General features: G+C 38.8%; 1 protein-coding gene across 1 annotated transcript; it reads left to right on the forward strand.

The window, feature by feature from the left end:
* The first annotated feature begins 3561 nt into the window (after positions 1-3561).
* LOC137786972 (interferon-induced very large GTPase 1-like) lies at positions 3562-14165 on the forward strand. Its single transcript, XM_068579131.1, has 6 exons — positions 3562-3610; positions 5206-5233; positions 6371-6405; positions 8889-9000; positions 9144-9181; positions 9280-14165. The coding sequence occupies exons 4-6, from the start codon at positions 8949-8951 to the stop codon at positions 14131-14133; spliced, it is 4944 nt and encodes a 1647-aa protein (XP_068435232.1). The 5' UTR covers positions 3562-3610; positions 5206-5233; positions 6371-6405; positions 8889-8948; the 3' UTR covers positions 14134-14165.
* The last annotated feature ends 1693 nt before the right edge of the window (positions 14166-15858 follow it).

The raw sequence follows: 15858 nt of genomic DNA on the forward strand, positions 1-15858 counted from the left end.
AGGGGAAATACCAGCGCTTTAGATCAAGGGTGTGCTACTCATTCTCACCCTGAGCCACATCAGCATCATGTTCGCCCTCAAACGGCCGGTTGTAACTGTAACACTGTTTACATTTAACTACTAAACCGAACATATGGTTAAATAACTGTCTTTGTATTTGACTATTGTTAATTCAAGTGTAAAAATATTGTATATGTATTTATATGCATGTGAAATTATATGTAAGCACATTTCTCTATTATTATGACATATCAAGGATTTAATAGGGATATCAAGCTTTTTTGTCACAGTTGAAAAGGACATAACAAACAAACAAATAATTTTGAGCGAATAAGGACATGCATGTGTTCTGGGTCTGTGGTTCTCAACTGGTCTGGCTGCAGGACCCCCCATCATCCCTGATCTCTGCTGCATTCAAAATTCCCTTCAAAATAAAAACACAGGATTGTTTTTTGTCCATGCAAAGGCCCGTGAACCACTGAATACGTGGAGGAATACATGGAGGATGACGTTGATCAGAGACCAGATCCTGGTCCTGATGCTGATCTTGATCCTGCCCTCTTTCTGCACTACGTTGCTGCCATGCTTTGATAGATTATTTGAACTACACTAAAAATACTGATTGAGTTTGATATCACAAAATGGATTCTCAATAACGACTTTTGAATTTTATCAGTAACAAAGGTTTGAACGTGACTGAAGTTTGTCCCACCTGCATTAATTATACAGCTGACTGATTACACTGAAGAACACATGACGTTTAAATGGATGTTTTGCTTTTTGTTCACACTGTTGATAATTACGTATTACAAAAGCAGGACGTTCAACAGCAAAGTGTATTCTACATGTATACAGATTGTTAAAGGAGCCCAGTCTAGTACTGTTGGTTATTGAGGAGTTGTTCTCTCTGGATTGACCTAGTGAACGTGCTCTTGTCAGGCCTCAATCACCTTGCGTTAATTCTGATCAGAGTTGCATCAGGTACATAATGCACAGACATGTTGCGTTGTATTAGAGTCCATACTTATTCTCAACGTGAACCAACAATTAAGAAACCGTTGGTAGAATTACAACAAACTGCACATCGAAAGTGGTCAAAACACATATATTTTCACTACCATACTTGGTCCTGACGAAGATCTTCAGGTTCAAAGTCTGAGGCCACGAACAATGTGAACCTCAACTGTTTTATTACCACGTGATAAAACTTCTGCAATCTGTCAATAACTTAATTGTAATCAGCAAAAGGCTCAGGCTTTCATCAGTTAGTTTTTTTCTTGAATGATAAGGCAGATGCAGTAAAGGCCTGATTTTAAATTTCTGCATTATTTTCTTTGAAACAACTTTTCGAACACACATCAAAGACTCCCAGCAGCTGTTAAATTGTGTCAGTAGACAGTCCAATTTGTTTTGGCAAGAGACCATTTACAGCACCAGTTACATGAGCAGCATGTGTGAAAATTGGTCCCCATGAAAAATTGGCAGATGATCCTAATACTGTACATACCTTTCCAACTTTTGTTTGATTCATGTGCTTCAGTGTTGCTGTTGGGCTTTCGTGACCTTAAGTAAGGTTCTAAGGGAGGATGGTGAGAGATAAGTACTTTCAATTGAACTTAATACAAAGAGAGGCATAATGATCAATGAGGCCAACACGAAATCTCTGAATCTAAGTTTGAGGTCCACAACTAAAATCTAAAATGTAACGCTAGACCTAGAAGACATTGCGCGGAGCAACAATTACAAAAAGCCTCCCAGGCTGCTACAATGAACAGAGCCTTAGACATCTTTTAGACTTTCAGCTACAGAATATGGTTTTATAACTTTTACTAGTGGTCATAGCTCTGCACATTCTGAGTACATGTTAAATTTACGTGTTTTTTTTTTTTACCAATTAGCAAAAAATACTTCTAATATACAGAACATAACAGGTAGTTTCAAGAAGATCTACAAATGATAAGTAACACATTAACGTGAGATGAATAGATTCCACATCATATATAACAAGTAAGGAGATAGAAAGCTAATTAAGATCAAATGGCACACTTACGTAATGTACAAGGCCATTGGGATTTATCATTATAAGAACACAGGTAGCAGCAGTTCTGCAGTTTAAGAACACGTCACATTTGCAAATACATACCATCCTGACAACAGAATTTTAAAGGGCTTAAACTGTGAAGGATTATACCCGAAAAAAAATCTAGACATTGGTGATTGAGAAGGTGTGAAGAGCAAAGGGTGAAGATCTGGATTCATGTGATGTGGAGCGGGACTTCTGATAAACTCAGTGGGGGTCCTATGGTGCTTGTTAGGATTAAAACTGGATGTGAATGAGGTGGAGGAGAGTTGCACCAATCTGATACAAAAAACACTTTCAATAAAAACTATTTCAAAAAGCAAGTGTAAATAGCTCATTTTTAATCTGCAGTACTTTGCTTGTAACTGCTTATACAGGCCTGGAGAGGCTGTTTCAGAGAAACTTCTTTTAATTATTTCAATAGTGGATCTTCTCGTAGATATTTAATGGTTTAGTAAACAAGCCTGAATTTGTAGCTTTTTTAGCTTTGTAAGTAGCAGGACCTTAGTGTTGACGGCAGTTTGTGCCTCTAAAGGCTGGTTTATACTCGGGTTTTACGCAGAGACGCAAGCACGCAAGACACGCATGGCCGACCATGCGTGGTCAAATTGGCCATTTTGCATGCTTGCGTGCGTCACCCCAAATTTCTGACTATCCGTCAAAGCTACGCGAGCCGTGCGCAGCCCGGAAGACTGTGATTGGTCCGCTAACCACATCCTTTCTGACTCTCTCATTTCCGGTTTCATAGCATAATACTGCTGTTTTTAAAAGCCATAGCAGAAACACAAACAATGGATCCTGTTGAAGAACGTTTGGCTGAAGAGGTCCACTAATATGAGCATTTAAATAACCCGTCTGATGGAGTATAAGGACACGCAGATGGAGGTGAATTCCTCGAGGGAGATATGTGCAGGTCGACTCTTAAACGGTCGTTGCGCCACCTACTGTTCTGGAATATGAAAAACGCATGGGAACTAAAAATCAAAATGAGTCCGTCAATCCGACTGCGTGGCCAGCCAGAGTTGGAGTTGCAGAAGTATAATTCAGCCTTATGTAGTGTTTACTCAAAGTTATAGAAAAAGTTCCATGAACTTAATTATGTCAAGTTGCTGTAACATGTTCTTCCTTTTTGAGTAATATTAACTGAAGATGTTTGATTTAATGGAACTATTTTGTTTATAAGTAGGCATAACTTAAAAACATAACTTAAGTACAACTTAATATAATTAAGTAATTACATACTAAGAATGATAGTCATGTTATTTATATTGTTTCAAACAGGGATGATTTAAAAACGAACCTAATTTATATAGCACATGCTGAAATACAATCAAATCTCACAAAGTTAGCAACATATTAATGACAAATAAAACGTTAAGCTGAAAATTCACATTAAGGAAGTAGTCATCACTTTTTAGCGACCGTTATCAAAGTGCATTATGGGAATTAGGCGGTGAAGTAGACTTTCCTTCCGTCCTGCACCCTTTTGGACCAGGCTTCGTGTCATCATCGGCTCAGACTGTTTTCAAGGTGAGTGAAATCATAAGTGTTTATATATACTGTATATACGTTGATATATGTAATGTGTGAAGTTGAATTGTTACAATCAGCCAGTTGCCAAACCTCAAAAACGTAAAACTTAAAAAAAACAAAACAACAACAACAAAAAAATTCCGGACTTTTGCTTTGCTTTGACTGAGACTTCAGTCTTCTCTGCCAGTGTGTCTCTCTACTTAAGCGGTGGCTGGTTTGAACTCAGAGACGCAGGTGGCGGAACGTTACGTGCTAACGTACCTGCTGGTACGTGCTAACGTACCATAGCTAACGTCAAGTAACGTTAGCTAGAGTACGTGCTAACGTACGTTAGTGTGTACTCTAGCTAACGTTACTTGACGGTGTATATCGCACCAGCCGAGGCGCACAGCTGACACTCGCTTTTTCGACTGAGAAAAATGCGGTTAAGGAACGTACTCAGAGATGCAAGTGGCGGCTAACGTGTGTGCTAACCTATGTAATCTAACTAACGTTACTTGACGTTGGCTAACGTACGTTAGCACGTACTCTAGCTAACGTTACTTGACGGTTCATATCAGACAAGCCGAGGAGCACGGCGGACAGTATTCCACTAACTTGTTCGACTGAGAAAAATGCGGTCAACGAACGTCCGCTCGCTAACGTAACTTAACGGTGAATCCCGGACTTGAAACCACGGTCTTATTTTCAGTCAAACAAGCTAATTAAATCAAATACTGTCCTCCCGTGCTTCTCGGTTGGTCCAGGAGTAGCGCCCGGTGTTTCTGCATCAAACTTGCCGTCACTTGCATCTCTGGCATTTCTTTTGTTTTTATGCACGTCATTCTGTTCATTCATTTTGGTGTAAATCTGGACTTTCTGCCTAGTTGCAGATAAAGATTAGACTACACTAACTTAGACTTTTGTTCTGCGCTAACGCCACCAAACTTCAGACAGGTTTTGTCAAGCTAAGTAAGTTACTCAAGACATGTAGTTATACCGTGGCAAATAAAAAAGCACATTATTGTTGGACCCTGCAACGTAAATATTAAATGGTGTTATTGAGACTTGCATGTAAGCTGTATGCATCAAATCTCTCTCTCTCTCTCTCTCTCTCTCTCTCTCTCTCTCTCTCTCTCTCTCTCTCTCTCTCTCTCTCTCTGACAATATGCTAACCCTAAATCATACACATCAGCTAGCCTGTTTGATAAAAATATAACGTTTTGCTGTATTCAAGTCAACAATTCATGAATGTGTTCTGTTCATGAATACCATCATCCTAATTGATGTTTAACCTTTAGCACGGCACAGATCATATTTTACTTAACTTTGTATTTGCTTGCAAAAAAAAATGATGATTGGTCTAAAAATCAGTCCAAGTTTTGTCTAAAAACATGTTAACTAATAAGTATTTAATTGATATTTTCCATCTATAAAAGTTATATAAAACAAATTGAAAACATGTCATTTTATAGCAGTGTTAGCTGTAGTCCATGATTATGTTTTGGTAAGCTACTAGTAACTAATTTGTTGTTGTATTAAGTATGAGCAATTCTGTTTAAAAAGTTTTAGATGGTGGTCTTAACTTTGTCATTTTTTTCTTTGCCATTTAGGTTGATGGTTCCAAAGTGATCTGGAAGTGTAAGTTGTGCGCAGCTTCTTTCACCTCCAGAATACAGTTATTTAGACACTATAGGCCGTGTTCTTCAAGGTCAACGGCGAGGGCCTCTACATTTGCACATGTCAAGTGTGTCAAATAATGACCAGCGTTATTTGTGTATTGTGTAATTTCTTTGTGCGTTTTCACAACAGGTCACGTGAACTCGTCACATAAGCATGTTGTATTGTTTCTCTCATGTTCTCCAACGGAATTCTTTTTTTGAATGTTTATGTGGATTACTACAGCAGGTGATAGGGGATGTATAGGCTTTCTGTCGGAAAAAGAGGTCAAATGTTAGAATCATCTAAAGTTGCTTAAGTATATTTTAAAATTATTTTTGGTCTATTTATTTTAATTTATAAATGTTTTTTTTTTAATTTTTCTCTTTAATTTTAATATTGCAGTGTGCTAAAAGGGAGTGGGCAAGAAAATACGGTTCAATAGAGATGTTCATGACTTTAAAATACGTTGAGTTTGTTAAACTCAATGTATTTAAGGCAATCGATTGCCACAAAAAATTTAAGTTTCAAGTCACATGTTTTTAAGTAAACTAATTCAACATTTTTGAGAAATGTGTACTTAAAACAATGACAATGCAAACTAATAAACATTGAGTTTGGTTAACACAGAATGGTGTGGTTGTGTACTCATTTTTTTTAAGTTCTGTGACTCATTCCAGTGGTTTAATAATAACTGAAAATAATTGAGTTGCATTAACAGAAACTGTAAGTCATATTAACTTCAAATATTTGAGTTGAGCTAAATGAGCATTTTAATTTAACTGTAATCAAAAGGTACAAGTAGCAAGTCATCTACCCTTTTAAGTTCTGGAAACCTTTGACTTTTAAGTTCATCAACTCAAAAAATGTAAGGCAATTGATTGCCCTAAATTTTTTGAGTTCTGCTAACTTATTCAGGTTTACAGTGTACTAAAGAGCGTGAGATAAAATCTTTAAATAATGCATTGCATTTCTGCAAAATCTGGATAATTATAAATAAGGTAAAACACATATTGGTGTGGAGGAGATCCATCATGTGGAACAATGACCAATCATGGAAAGGTTAAGTGACCCACAACTTGTATGCTTGATTCTGCTTTCTGTCACTTTTCCCTGCAGGGGGCGAGCAGGAGGAGAGTGCAGCTGAAGATGAGGTAAGTGTGAGATGTTTTACGTTTACATTTTCCAACTCTATTTGGGGAACCTCAAGGCATTCCCAGGTCAGACGGGATATATAATCCCTCCAGAATGTTTCTACCCCGGGGCCTCTTAACAGTTGGCAGTGCCCGGAAAACCCTGGCTATCTGGATGCCTCACTATGGCTGGGTTGCACCAACAAGAATTAACTCTTAAACCAGGTTCAAACCAGGTTTGTCTTTTAATCCAGTTGCACCAAACTTTAAACCTAGTTTAACCTCAGTTTACAATTAATCCTGGGTAAATCTAACCCTTTGGTAATCGGTTTTATTTCCATTTAAATCTAGATTAAAATCAAATCTGTTGCACCAGTTATTTTAAACCTAGACTAAACCTGAATAAGCAGTTATATTTAAACCACCTCTGGAGGAGGTTTATCTCCATTTTATTGACAACATGGCTGCATATCTTCGCTGGATGGGGGTTAGAGGAAAGCGTTCCTTGCAGGAAAATTAGAGATAGGTTAAACCCAATTGAGTTCTATGACGGCGAGTTTTCACAGCGTAAAGATTCACAAAGGAGTCTGTCACATACCTCAATGGGAAGGTTGGACCAGCAATCAAACATGGAAGTGAGAGGGATTTTGCTGTTCCAACACTTCTCCAGCTCCTACTAGCTTTACAATTTTATGATATAGGTAAGGTTGACCCCAGGTCACTGGAGCACGCAATCCCTTCACATCATTAATGTGGCGATTCACTAGATCAGGGGTGTCAAACTCATTTTAGGAAAGGGGCCACATGCTTCACATTATGATCTCAAGTGGGCCGGACCAGTAAAATCAAAGCATAATAACACATAAATAACAACAATATTTCTCTGTTTAAATCAATGGTGAAGGTTTTTGGATGAAAAACCATGTTTTAAGTTCTTTCAACAATCAACTAGATACATAAACACCAAAAATTAGACATCAGCCCACTTTTTATCTGCCTGAGCTATCTTTTGCAGATTTTCTTGCTTTGTGACGCGTTTGTGACAACATTTTCATGACGTGATCCATTTTTAACAACTTGCAACACAAAGCCTTGCGGTGAAAAATACAGTGAAATGTCCAAAAACATTATCCTCCATTTGCAGCTTGTACTTTCTCCCTGAATTTTGTCACGACGTCTGTTTTTCTCCCGATCATTGATGGAGCACCGTCTGTAGCCCCACTGAGACAGCACGGGTCCAGTCCACTCTGATCTGAAGCGTAGCGCTTCTATGACAGGGCTAAAAATGTAATTAGGTCTAATGGTGTCTGTCATGGGGGATCAACTCATGGAACTCCTCGGTGACCACCAAAACCTCTCCAACACCACCAATGAATATGGCTAGTTGAGCAATATCTCGAGTAATATCAGTGCCCAGATCAATTGTGACTGTGGATCAATGGGTAGCATGTCTGAGTTACAAGCAGAGGATCAGAGGTTCAAATTCCAGCTCTGTTAATTTTGATCGAAAAAAAACAACCTTTTTTTTTCTCTGTATATTTGACACCCCTGCACTAGATGGCAGTGGTAGGACATGGGTTTTAAACTTAGGCCTTCAATGAGTGCCGTATTGTCTACATCAAGGCCGGACTGGGGGGGAAAAGTGTCATGGGACTCACTGTCACAGACCGACCCACTCAATACACGTTGCGTTCATACAGTCCACAATGTGTGTGAACATCGGACCCACTGAGCTGCTACATCAGAATGACGCAAAAAAGGAAGACGCTGCTGTTGAGCAGGACTCCCCCACCGAGCAAGGCACAATTATACAACGCCTCTCGGTCAGCTGGGCACACACCGATCTGATTAAATACGACTGCAGATGTAAAAAAAAAAGTTACAAATTCAGTATTTCACTCACCAAATTTCCGTAATCTTCTGTGTGAAAGGCGTCATCAGTACACAAGCAAGTTATAATCCACCAGCAAGGTATCTTTTTGGTTCTAGGTAGAAGCTAGAAGTTTCTAGTCGCGCTTCGTTCCCCACTGACCAATCACAGCGCATGTTAATGGTCATGCTGGGCCACTGACCAATCAAACACGTCCATGCCATCTCGCAGGCGCTGCACGTCAAAGAATCCGCGCAGCTTGTCAAACTAAAGATCTGATTTGTTGAAGACCATGACAATCAATCATAACGTTCACTCTCCGTGTACTTTAATCCGCAAACGCTTGCTTAAACTGCTTGAGAAACATAGAGACATCGGAGAGAGAAAAAATCTGATTGGATGAAAGCCTGTTGCCCTAAAAAGCACTGCTGCAGGCTGAAGGCAGAGCAACAGAGGAAGACAGGAGCTGTGCAATGAGAAAATAAGCTGATAGGGAAACATTATTATAATACATGTAGTGTATTTGCGAAAAAGAATTATATTATAAAATAGCTATAACTTTGTGATTTTGCTTAGGCCTGATGGCCCAATATGGAAGAAGGGTGGTTAACTATTACATTATTTGTTTTCATAGTGTGATGCGGTGAAACGACCTGCTGATGTTGAACATGCAAAGAATGATGACAACACAACAATGGAAGAAGAATCTGAAATCAAGCCTGTACAATCTGCTGCCCCTGAGAAAGGTAACATTTTAATGAATATTACTATGACAAAAAATGGTCAATAGAGTAAACATTTTTGAATAAACAAAAACATATTTCTTTAAAAGTGCATTGCTTGTCTTTAGATTAATTCTCGTTTGATACAATTGATTATTCTTCGACAGGCACCTTTGATATGGACATGAGTGGAAACATGGATAAGGTAAGAAACTCCAAATGTAGTAGTTTTACCACGCTTTACTTTATATCTAAAAGTTATAATTTTCAATATAGAACACATGCTTTTTAACTTATTTACAGAATTTGTTTTCTGAAGACAACAACAGGAAGAAACAATATCAAAGAGAAACTGAAACACTGCTTGAAAGACTTGAGCTTCGAGACAAACAGGAACAGAAATTGTCACCAGCAGATTTTCTCAAAGTAGGTCCACCTGTAAAACAGGACCGTGAAACATCTGAGAAAGATGTAGCTCATACTTTTCTTCAGAGGTTGATGATGTTGGACTACAGAGCCAGATATATTCCTGTGAGACAAGACAGCCCCGAGGTGAGCTTCTCAAAGCCTGTTGAAGAGTCCATCAATGATGATACAGACGATGATGATGATGCTCTTTACAGCACCAATGTTGACTCAAAACTCAAGACTCACGTGCATCCAATGGATGTTCAAATGGCAGTATTTCACTGCTCAGACAGCTTTTTGAAGCAGAACATGATTACAAAGCTATCACAATGTCAGTACGCTTTACCTTTGCTTGTTCCTGATCCAGTCACAATGGATATTGACTGTCCTCTGTGGACATTCAGACAAATAAGAAAAACATGGAAGGTAACTGAAATGAGAGATAATTCAAACATTGTCACCATGAAGAGTATGCCCATCTGCAAAGCTGAGACACCCTTGGTGTCATTTCTCCGCCTGGGTTCACCATCTCTGTCTAAATCTCAGCTGATGAACACTTTGATCAACGATCGCCACAACACCTTCTTCCACAGAAACTGCCCAGGTAGCACCAAGTCTCGCCATCTGATGGATGGAGTGGCAGAGATTGCCTGGTACTGCCCTGCTGGAAAAGCCAATGATGCCTTCGCTGACTGCATTGCCTTCTGTAATCTTCATGGTGATGCTCTTTCAATTGTAAAACAGCGTGACATACTAACTGACAAATCTTCAGTCAATGTTGTTCTTGTACCAACTCTGGAGCAAGGTGACAAAAGCACTGCAGTGATCTCAGCACTTTACAAGTCTCCAAAACCTCTCATTATTCTAATTGCTGAGAACGATGGTGATGCTGTCCAGATGAAAAAGGGGAAATACAAAATGGGGTTGAACAACAAAAGCCACTCTGATGTATCTGAAGAACTGAAAAAAATCATTGGAAAGATTTTGTCTGGACCACATTCATCCTTCCAGCTTGAATCTATGGCTGAAGTTTCTGGAGTCAAAGTGGATGAAGACGACAAAGTCTGCCAAAACGGAAAGTCTGCTGCAATGAAAATTGTGGACTTGCTTCAGGAGATGGATGTTTCAAAGATCAAAGATACATTTTTTCCTTGTCAAGGCCAATTGTGGCATGAATGGTGCAAAATCAACAAAGAACTTTATCACCTCAAAGAAAACATTGAGAATGAGAAATGCCAAAAGCAAAAGAAACTGATGCAAATACGACAAGAACAATGCAATGCTTCCTTTAGTGGACCGATGAAGCTGTTCATTGAAAGCCTCTCATCTTTGTCAGCAACAGAAAAAGAGTATTTTCTGAAATGGACTCAGATCTTCTTAGATGCTCTCTCCACAGACGATCTTGCTTCAAATCTCCAAACTTATGATGAAAAGTGGACTGAGCTCTTGGCTTTGAAGAAGGATAAGCACCAGGACAAGACTGCTCTGCTAAAAAACAAGCAAACTGAGCTTGATGAAATATCAACAAAAGTACAGTCAGCAACTTTTGGCTTGGAGCACATCTTCAGAGAGATGGGACAGATCTATGAAACTCATACAACTCTGCAGAAACAAACAAAGAGGGGACAGACTGACTGGTCTAAATACCCTGAACTGGCTGCAGAGCTGATGATATCAGGACAACCAATGGAGCTGATGGATGGTGATGCAGGTCATGTACCTTTAACCTGGATCTCTGGTCTTTTAGATGAAGTCATCAAGAAACTGGATAACAAGAGAGTTTTTGTTTTGTCAGTGTTAGGCGTACAAAGCAGTGGAAAATCAACAATGCTGAATGCCATGTTTGGGTTGCAGTTTGCAGTGAGTGCTGGCAGGTGCACCAAAGGTGCATTCATGCAGCTGGTCGAAGTATCAGAGGAGATCAAGAAAGACTATAAGTTTGACTACGTGCTAGTGGTGGACACTGAAGGACTGCGTGCTCTTGAGTTGGAAGGTAAAGCCACTCTCCAACACGACAATGAACTGGCAACATTTGTTGTTGGTCTGGGAGACATGACACTGATCAACATCTTTGGAGAGAATCCAGCTGAGATGCAAGATGTTCTGCAGATTGTTGTTCAGGCTTTCATGAGGATGAAGAAAATTAAACTTTCTCCAAGTTGTTTATTTGTTCACCAGAATGTTACAGATATTGATGCTACAGAGAAAAACATGGATGGGAAGCGACGACTGCAAGAAAAACTGGACCAGATGGCCAAACTAGCAGCCAAAGAGGAGGTCTTCAATGCAGAGTGCTTCAGTGACGTCATTGCATTTGATGTGCAGAAAGATGTGAAATACTTTGCCCAGCTTTGGGAGGGAAGTCCACCTATGGCTCCTCCTAATCCAGGTTATAGTGAGAGTGTCCAACAGCTGAAGACCATCATCCTCTCAAAAGCTTCACAGTCAGCTGGGATTACTCTCTCTGGGTTCAAAAACAAAATTCAGGACTTGTGGAATGCCCTGATGAACGAACAATTTGTTTTCAGTTTCAAAAACACACTTGAAGTTGCAGTGTACAGAAAACTTGAGGTTGAGTATTGGAACTGGACCTGGACCCTGAGGAGAAATATGGAGGCCATTGAGAACGGGCTTCATACCAAAATTGAAAATGGAAGACTTGACAAGGTCGAGCTCAGTTATCTTAATCAAGAATCGTACAAAATCTATGAGGAAATCAAAAAAGCAATGGCAACATACTTTGATGATGACAGAGACAAAGAAATGTTGGTTCAGTGGCGAGGTCGATTTGAAAACAAAATCCAGGATTTTCATGATGAACAGGTGAAAAGAGTTCAAAGAAAACTGGATGAAGTGATCCAGCAGAAACATGCTTGTAAAAAGCTTGATGCTAAGAAGATAGAGTTTGAGAACAAGCTGCTACAAAAGAGCAAAGAACTTGCTCATCAGTTAAAGGACAAGAAAAAAGATGAGAAGGAACTTGAAAAACAGTTCAACTTTGTTTGGACTGGCTTGGTTAGAGAACTAATTGCAGATACAAAACCTATTGAGGACATCAACTATGAAGAAGATCAATCAACAGTCCTCCACGATCTTGGTTTGGATTGGGCTCTAATCCATGAATCCAAGAAGAGTGGCATATACAAACAGATGGCAGAGGCTGGTGATTACGCTCATTATGTATCTCTGAGCAAGCGTCACGATCCCTCAGATGCAACCCAACAATCTCAAGAAGATAACAGACAAAACACAAACACAAAAGAACAAAGTAGTAGTTTATGGTCAACAATGTGGGGGTCTTTTCAAAGTGTTTTTAGATCTGAGCCAAAAAAACAAAGGACACCACTCACATCAAATAGTGTATTAAAATATAAAGAACAGGAACTGATTAGATCCTTCATTGACAATGTTGAAGAACAGTCCCTTGAGTCTATTATGAGCAAACCTGTAGCTACAAGAGGCTACAGCCCAACTTACTTGCAAGAACTGATCAACAATGTAAAACGAAAGGTGACAGAATTTGAATCACAGTTGAAATATGCTCTGAAGAAGGAGTTCACAGTTGATCTCTTACTGTATGTATTTCACAGAGCAGAGAGCTGGCTTTCAGAGTCCCACAAGAAATTCAAAGGGAACAATGATGCACACTCCTATGTAGAAAGCAAGAAAGAGCATTATTACAACATTTTCAAAAGCTATTGCAAAGGAAGCTCATCTGCTGTTGTGCTTGGAGAACTGATCTGTGACAAGCTGAAGAGTTCCACTGTTAAGGCCGTCTGTAACAGGACTGCCATCAATCTCGCTGGAGTGATGAAGAAGAATTTCCCAGCATTCAATGGGAACAGGTCGAACTTGGAGACACATATGTTGAAGTCACTCGCAGCGGAAGAGGACTTTAACGGCTTTATCACCTACATCCGACACCCAAGGAAGCAAGCAGAGACATACATAAGAGGAGAAGTACAGAAATACATTTGCAGAGAACAAAGAGGGGAAGCACTAAATATACTCAAAAGAAATGTGGAAGACATCAAAAAAGATGTGAGTCAAGCTTTATTTACTGCAACAGAGAAAATGCAAGGAAAAGCAGGAGGCCCAGACAAGTGGGTGGAGGAATTTTCCAGTTTGCTAACAGATGAGCTAACATTCGACACTGTTTGTTGTCAAAACTTCAGAGACATAACAAAAATTGACTTTCTTAAGGAAGAGATAGAGAAAGGTTTCGAGTCCGTCATACAGGAAGTGAGCAGCCTCTCACTGGATAAGATCGAGGAATTCTGGATGAATTCTGAAGAAATCCTCATCAAACACCTGTGTAACTGCTGCTGGGTAAAGTGTCCGTTCTGTTCAGCTGTTTGCACCAACACCATAGATGATCACGAAGGGGACCACAGCGTGCCTTTTCATCGATCTATGGCAGTTAATGGAGTGCACATAAAAAACTCAGTGGACTTTGGTATTGAGTTCTGCACAACAAATGTTGCAAGTGATGGATGTTTCCACCCAACACACAATTCAGAATTGAGCATTCCCTACAAAAAGTACCGTACTGCTGGCCTACATTTTGCTAACTGGGCAATTACCCCTGATGAGTCTAAGCTGGAATATTGGAAATGGTTTGTGAGCCGATTTGAGAAGGAACTGGAAGACCACTATCATTTAAAATTCCAGAATAATAGTGCAATTCCCAGCGAATGGAAAACATACTCTAAGGAACAAGCAATTAAAAGTTTGGATAATTTGTGTTAAAGCCAATAAAACCACAACAGTGCTGAAAATCATGATACTTGTTTTCACATGATTATTCCTAATCAGACTCCTATAAAACAACATTCAGTGACATTTAAATATTTCACCATTGACAGGGGAAGTCAATGAATTATTACAAACTGCACGGGAGACATGAAATTTAACAATAGAACAATAGTGACATGGAGAATTTAGTGAGTCAAAAAATGTTTTAAAAGGATGAATTTTCATTTCAAATCAATGACTCATCTACAAAGTTGGTATGTGGGGATTTCTGTAAATTAAATTGTTTTCATGAAGTAAAAGTCGATCAAAGAGTTGTGAGAGGGTGATTCATATTTCTTTGTGAACTTGTAAAATGATTTTTTTTAAATTGCAACTGAACATCCTGTATTCCATGTTTGTATTTTGGCGTAGTTTTAGTTATGTAATCGTTCTGTGAAGATGCTCATGTGCTTGTAGCTGCCAAAACATAATGAAGATTATACAGAGAAGTTTAACCTCAGAGGGAATGAATGAAACTGTAAAAGTATCAGGTTTTCTTTTTGCCATGACAACCTCTGAAATAATATTTTAGACATAAAGGGTGAAGAAGGCTTTATGGTTCTCAAGTATTGAAACTGTTAAGTTTTATTATCTATATTTACCAATCTGTTATTGTATCCACACAAGTGAGTTTTGTTGTTTTCAAATTAAATTTGTGAGTAAGCCAATACAACAAGATACTGCTGACAATCATACTTGTTTTCACATAATTATTCATTAATCATTCATTAGTATTTGAATTGTTAATTTGTGTTGTCTTTATCTCCTTTCAACCAATTGGTTATTATTATCACACAATTATGAGTTGTATTGTTTTTATTGAGTAACATACTGTATCCTCCAATTCTGATATCCAAGAGTGATGTAAACAATGTAAATCATTAAGAAGAAATCTTTTGAGTTCAACATCATGTTAAAATAAAATAACTTTTTCATATCTCCTGAAAGAACAGATTTCCAAGTGTTTCTGATCATTTTACACCTTTAAGTCTACCAAATACAAAGCATTTATGTATTGTACTGTTGTGTTTTATCGTGTTTTTATACTTCAACTCCAACCACAGACATGGCCATAAGCATTATGTTAATAAATTGTCTGCACGATGTGTCCTTTCTAGAGAGGCCTTTCACTTTTGTACTTTTAAGTGTCAGCTTGAACTTGGTGACACAAATGCTTTCTACATTCTTGCAAAGGAAGAGTGAGCAAAGCGGTATTCACTTGGTTGGAATCTGCAACCTCACCAGTAGATGCCACTAAATCCTACACACAAGTCCTTTAAGACCTTTGCCCAACTGTGACAGGTCCTTTGAGCAGGTTGGTTAAAGGCGAGGTTCTTCCCATTCTCCTTATTCTGTTTGCTCAGTGCTCAGAAACAAAGATTGTTGAACAAGGACTATATGTAGTAAACATAATTATCTTACTATATCTGATTCAGTCTCACTTTATTTATTTTTCAATACCTTTCCATTATGTGGAAAACTAGACATTTCACATCTGGGAGTAACTTTTTCAATGGTGACTAGATTTAAGAGGTGTCTTTAAAAAACTGAAACCTTTCCCTTTTAGCATCAGACAAAAATATTACTTTCAGCTGTTCAGGTCCTTTGAAAAACATGAGTGCAGTTTCATGTCAGACCAACGTATAGCAGTCTGTGTGGCAGTTAACATGGTCAGGAACA

This window comes from Clinocottus analis, unplaced genomic scaffold (assembly GCF_023055335.1).
Source record: "Clinocottus analis isolate CAN_PGR_092001 unplaced genomic scaffold, fCliAna1.0.p SCAF_16, whole genome shotgun sequence".
Lineage (NCBI taxonomy): Eukaryota > Metazoa > Chordata > Actinopteri > Perciformes > Cottidae > Clinocottus > Clinocottus analis.

What these genes read in the sequence shown, in the direction of transcription:
- LOC137786972 (XM_068579131.1), top strand. Translation starts at nt 8,949, where the DNA reads ATGGAAGAAGAATCTGAAATCAAGCCTGTACAATCTGCTGCCCCTGAG. An exon ending in ATCTGCTGCCCCTGAGAAAG is followed by an intron (nt 9,001 to 9,143) that starts GTAACATTTTAA and finishes ATTCTTCGACAG; the next exon opens with GCACCTTTGATATGGACATG. An exon ending in TGAGTGGAAACATGGATAAG is followed by an intron (nt 9,182 to 9,279) that starts GTAAGAAACTCC and finishes ACTTATTTACAG; the next exon opens with AATTTGTTTTCTGAAGACAA.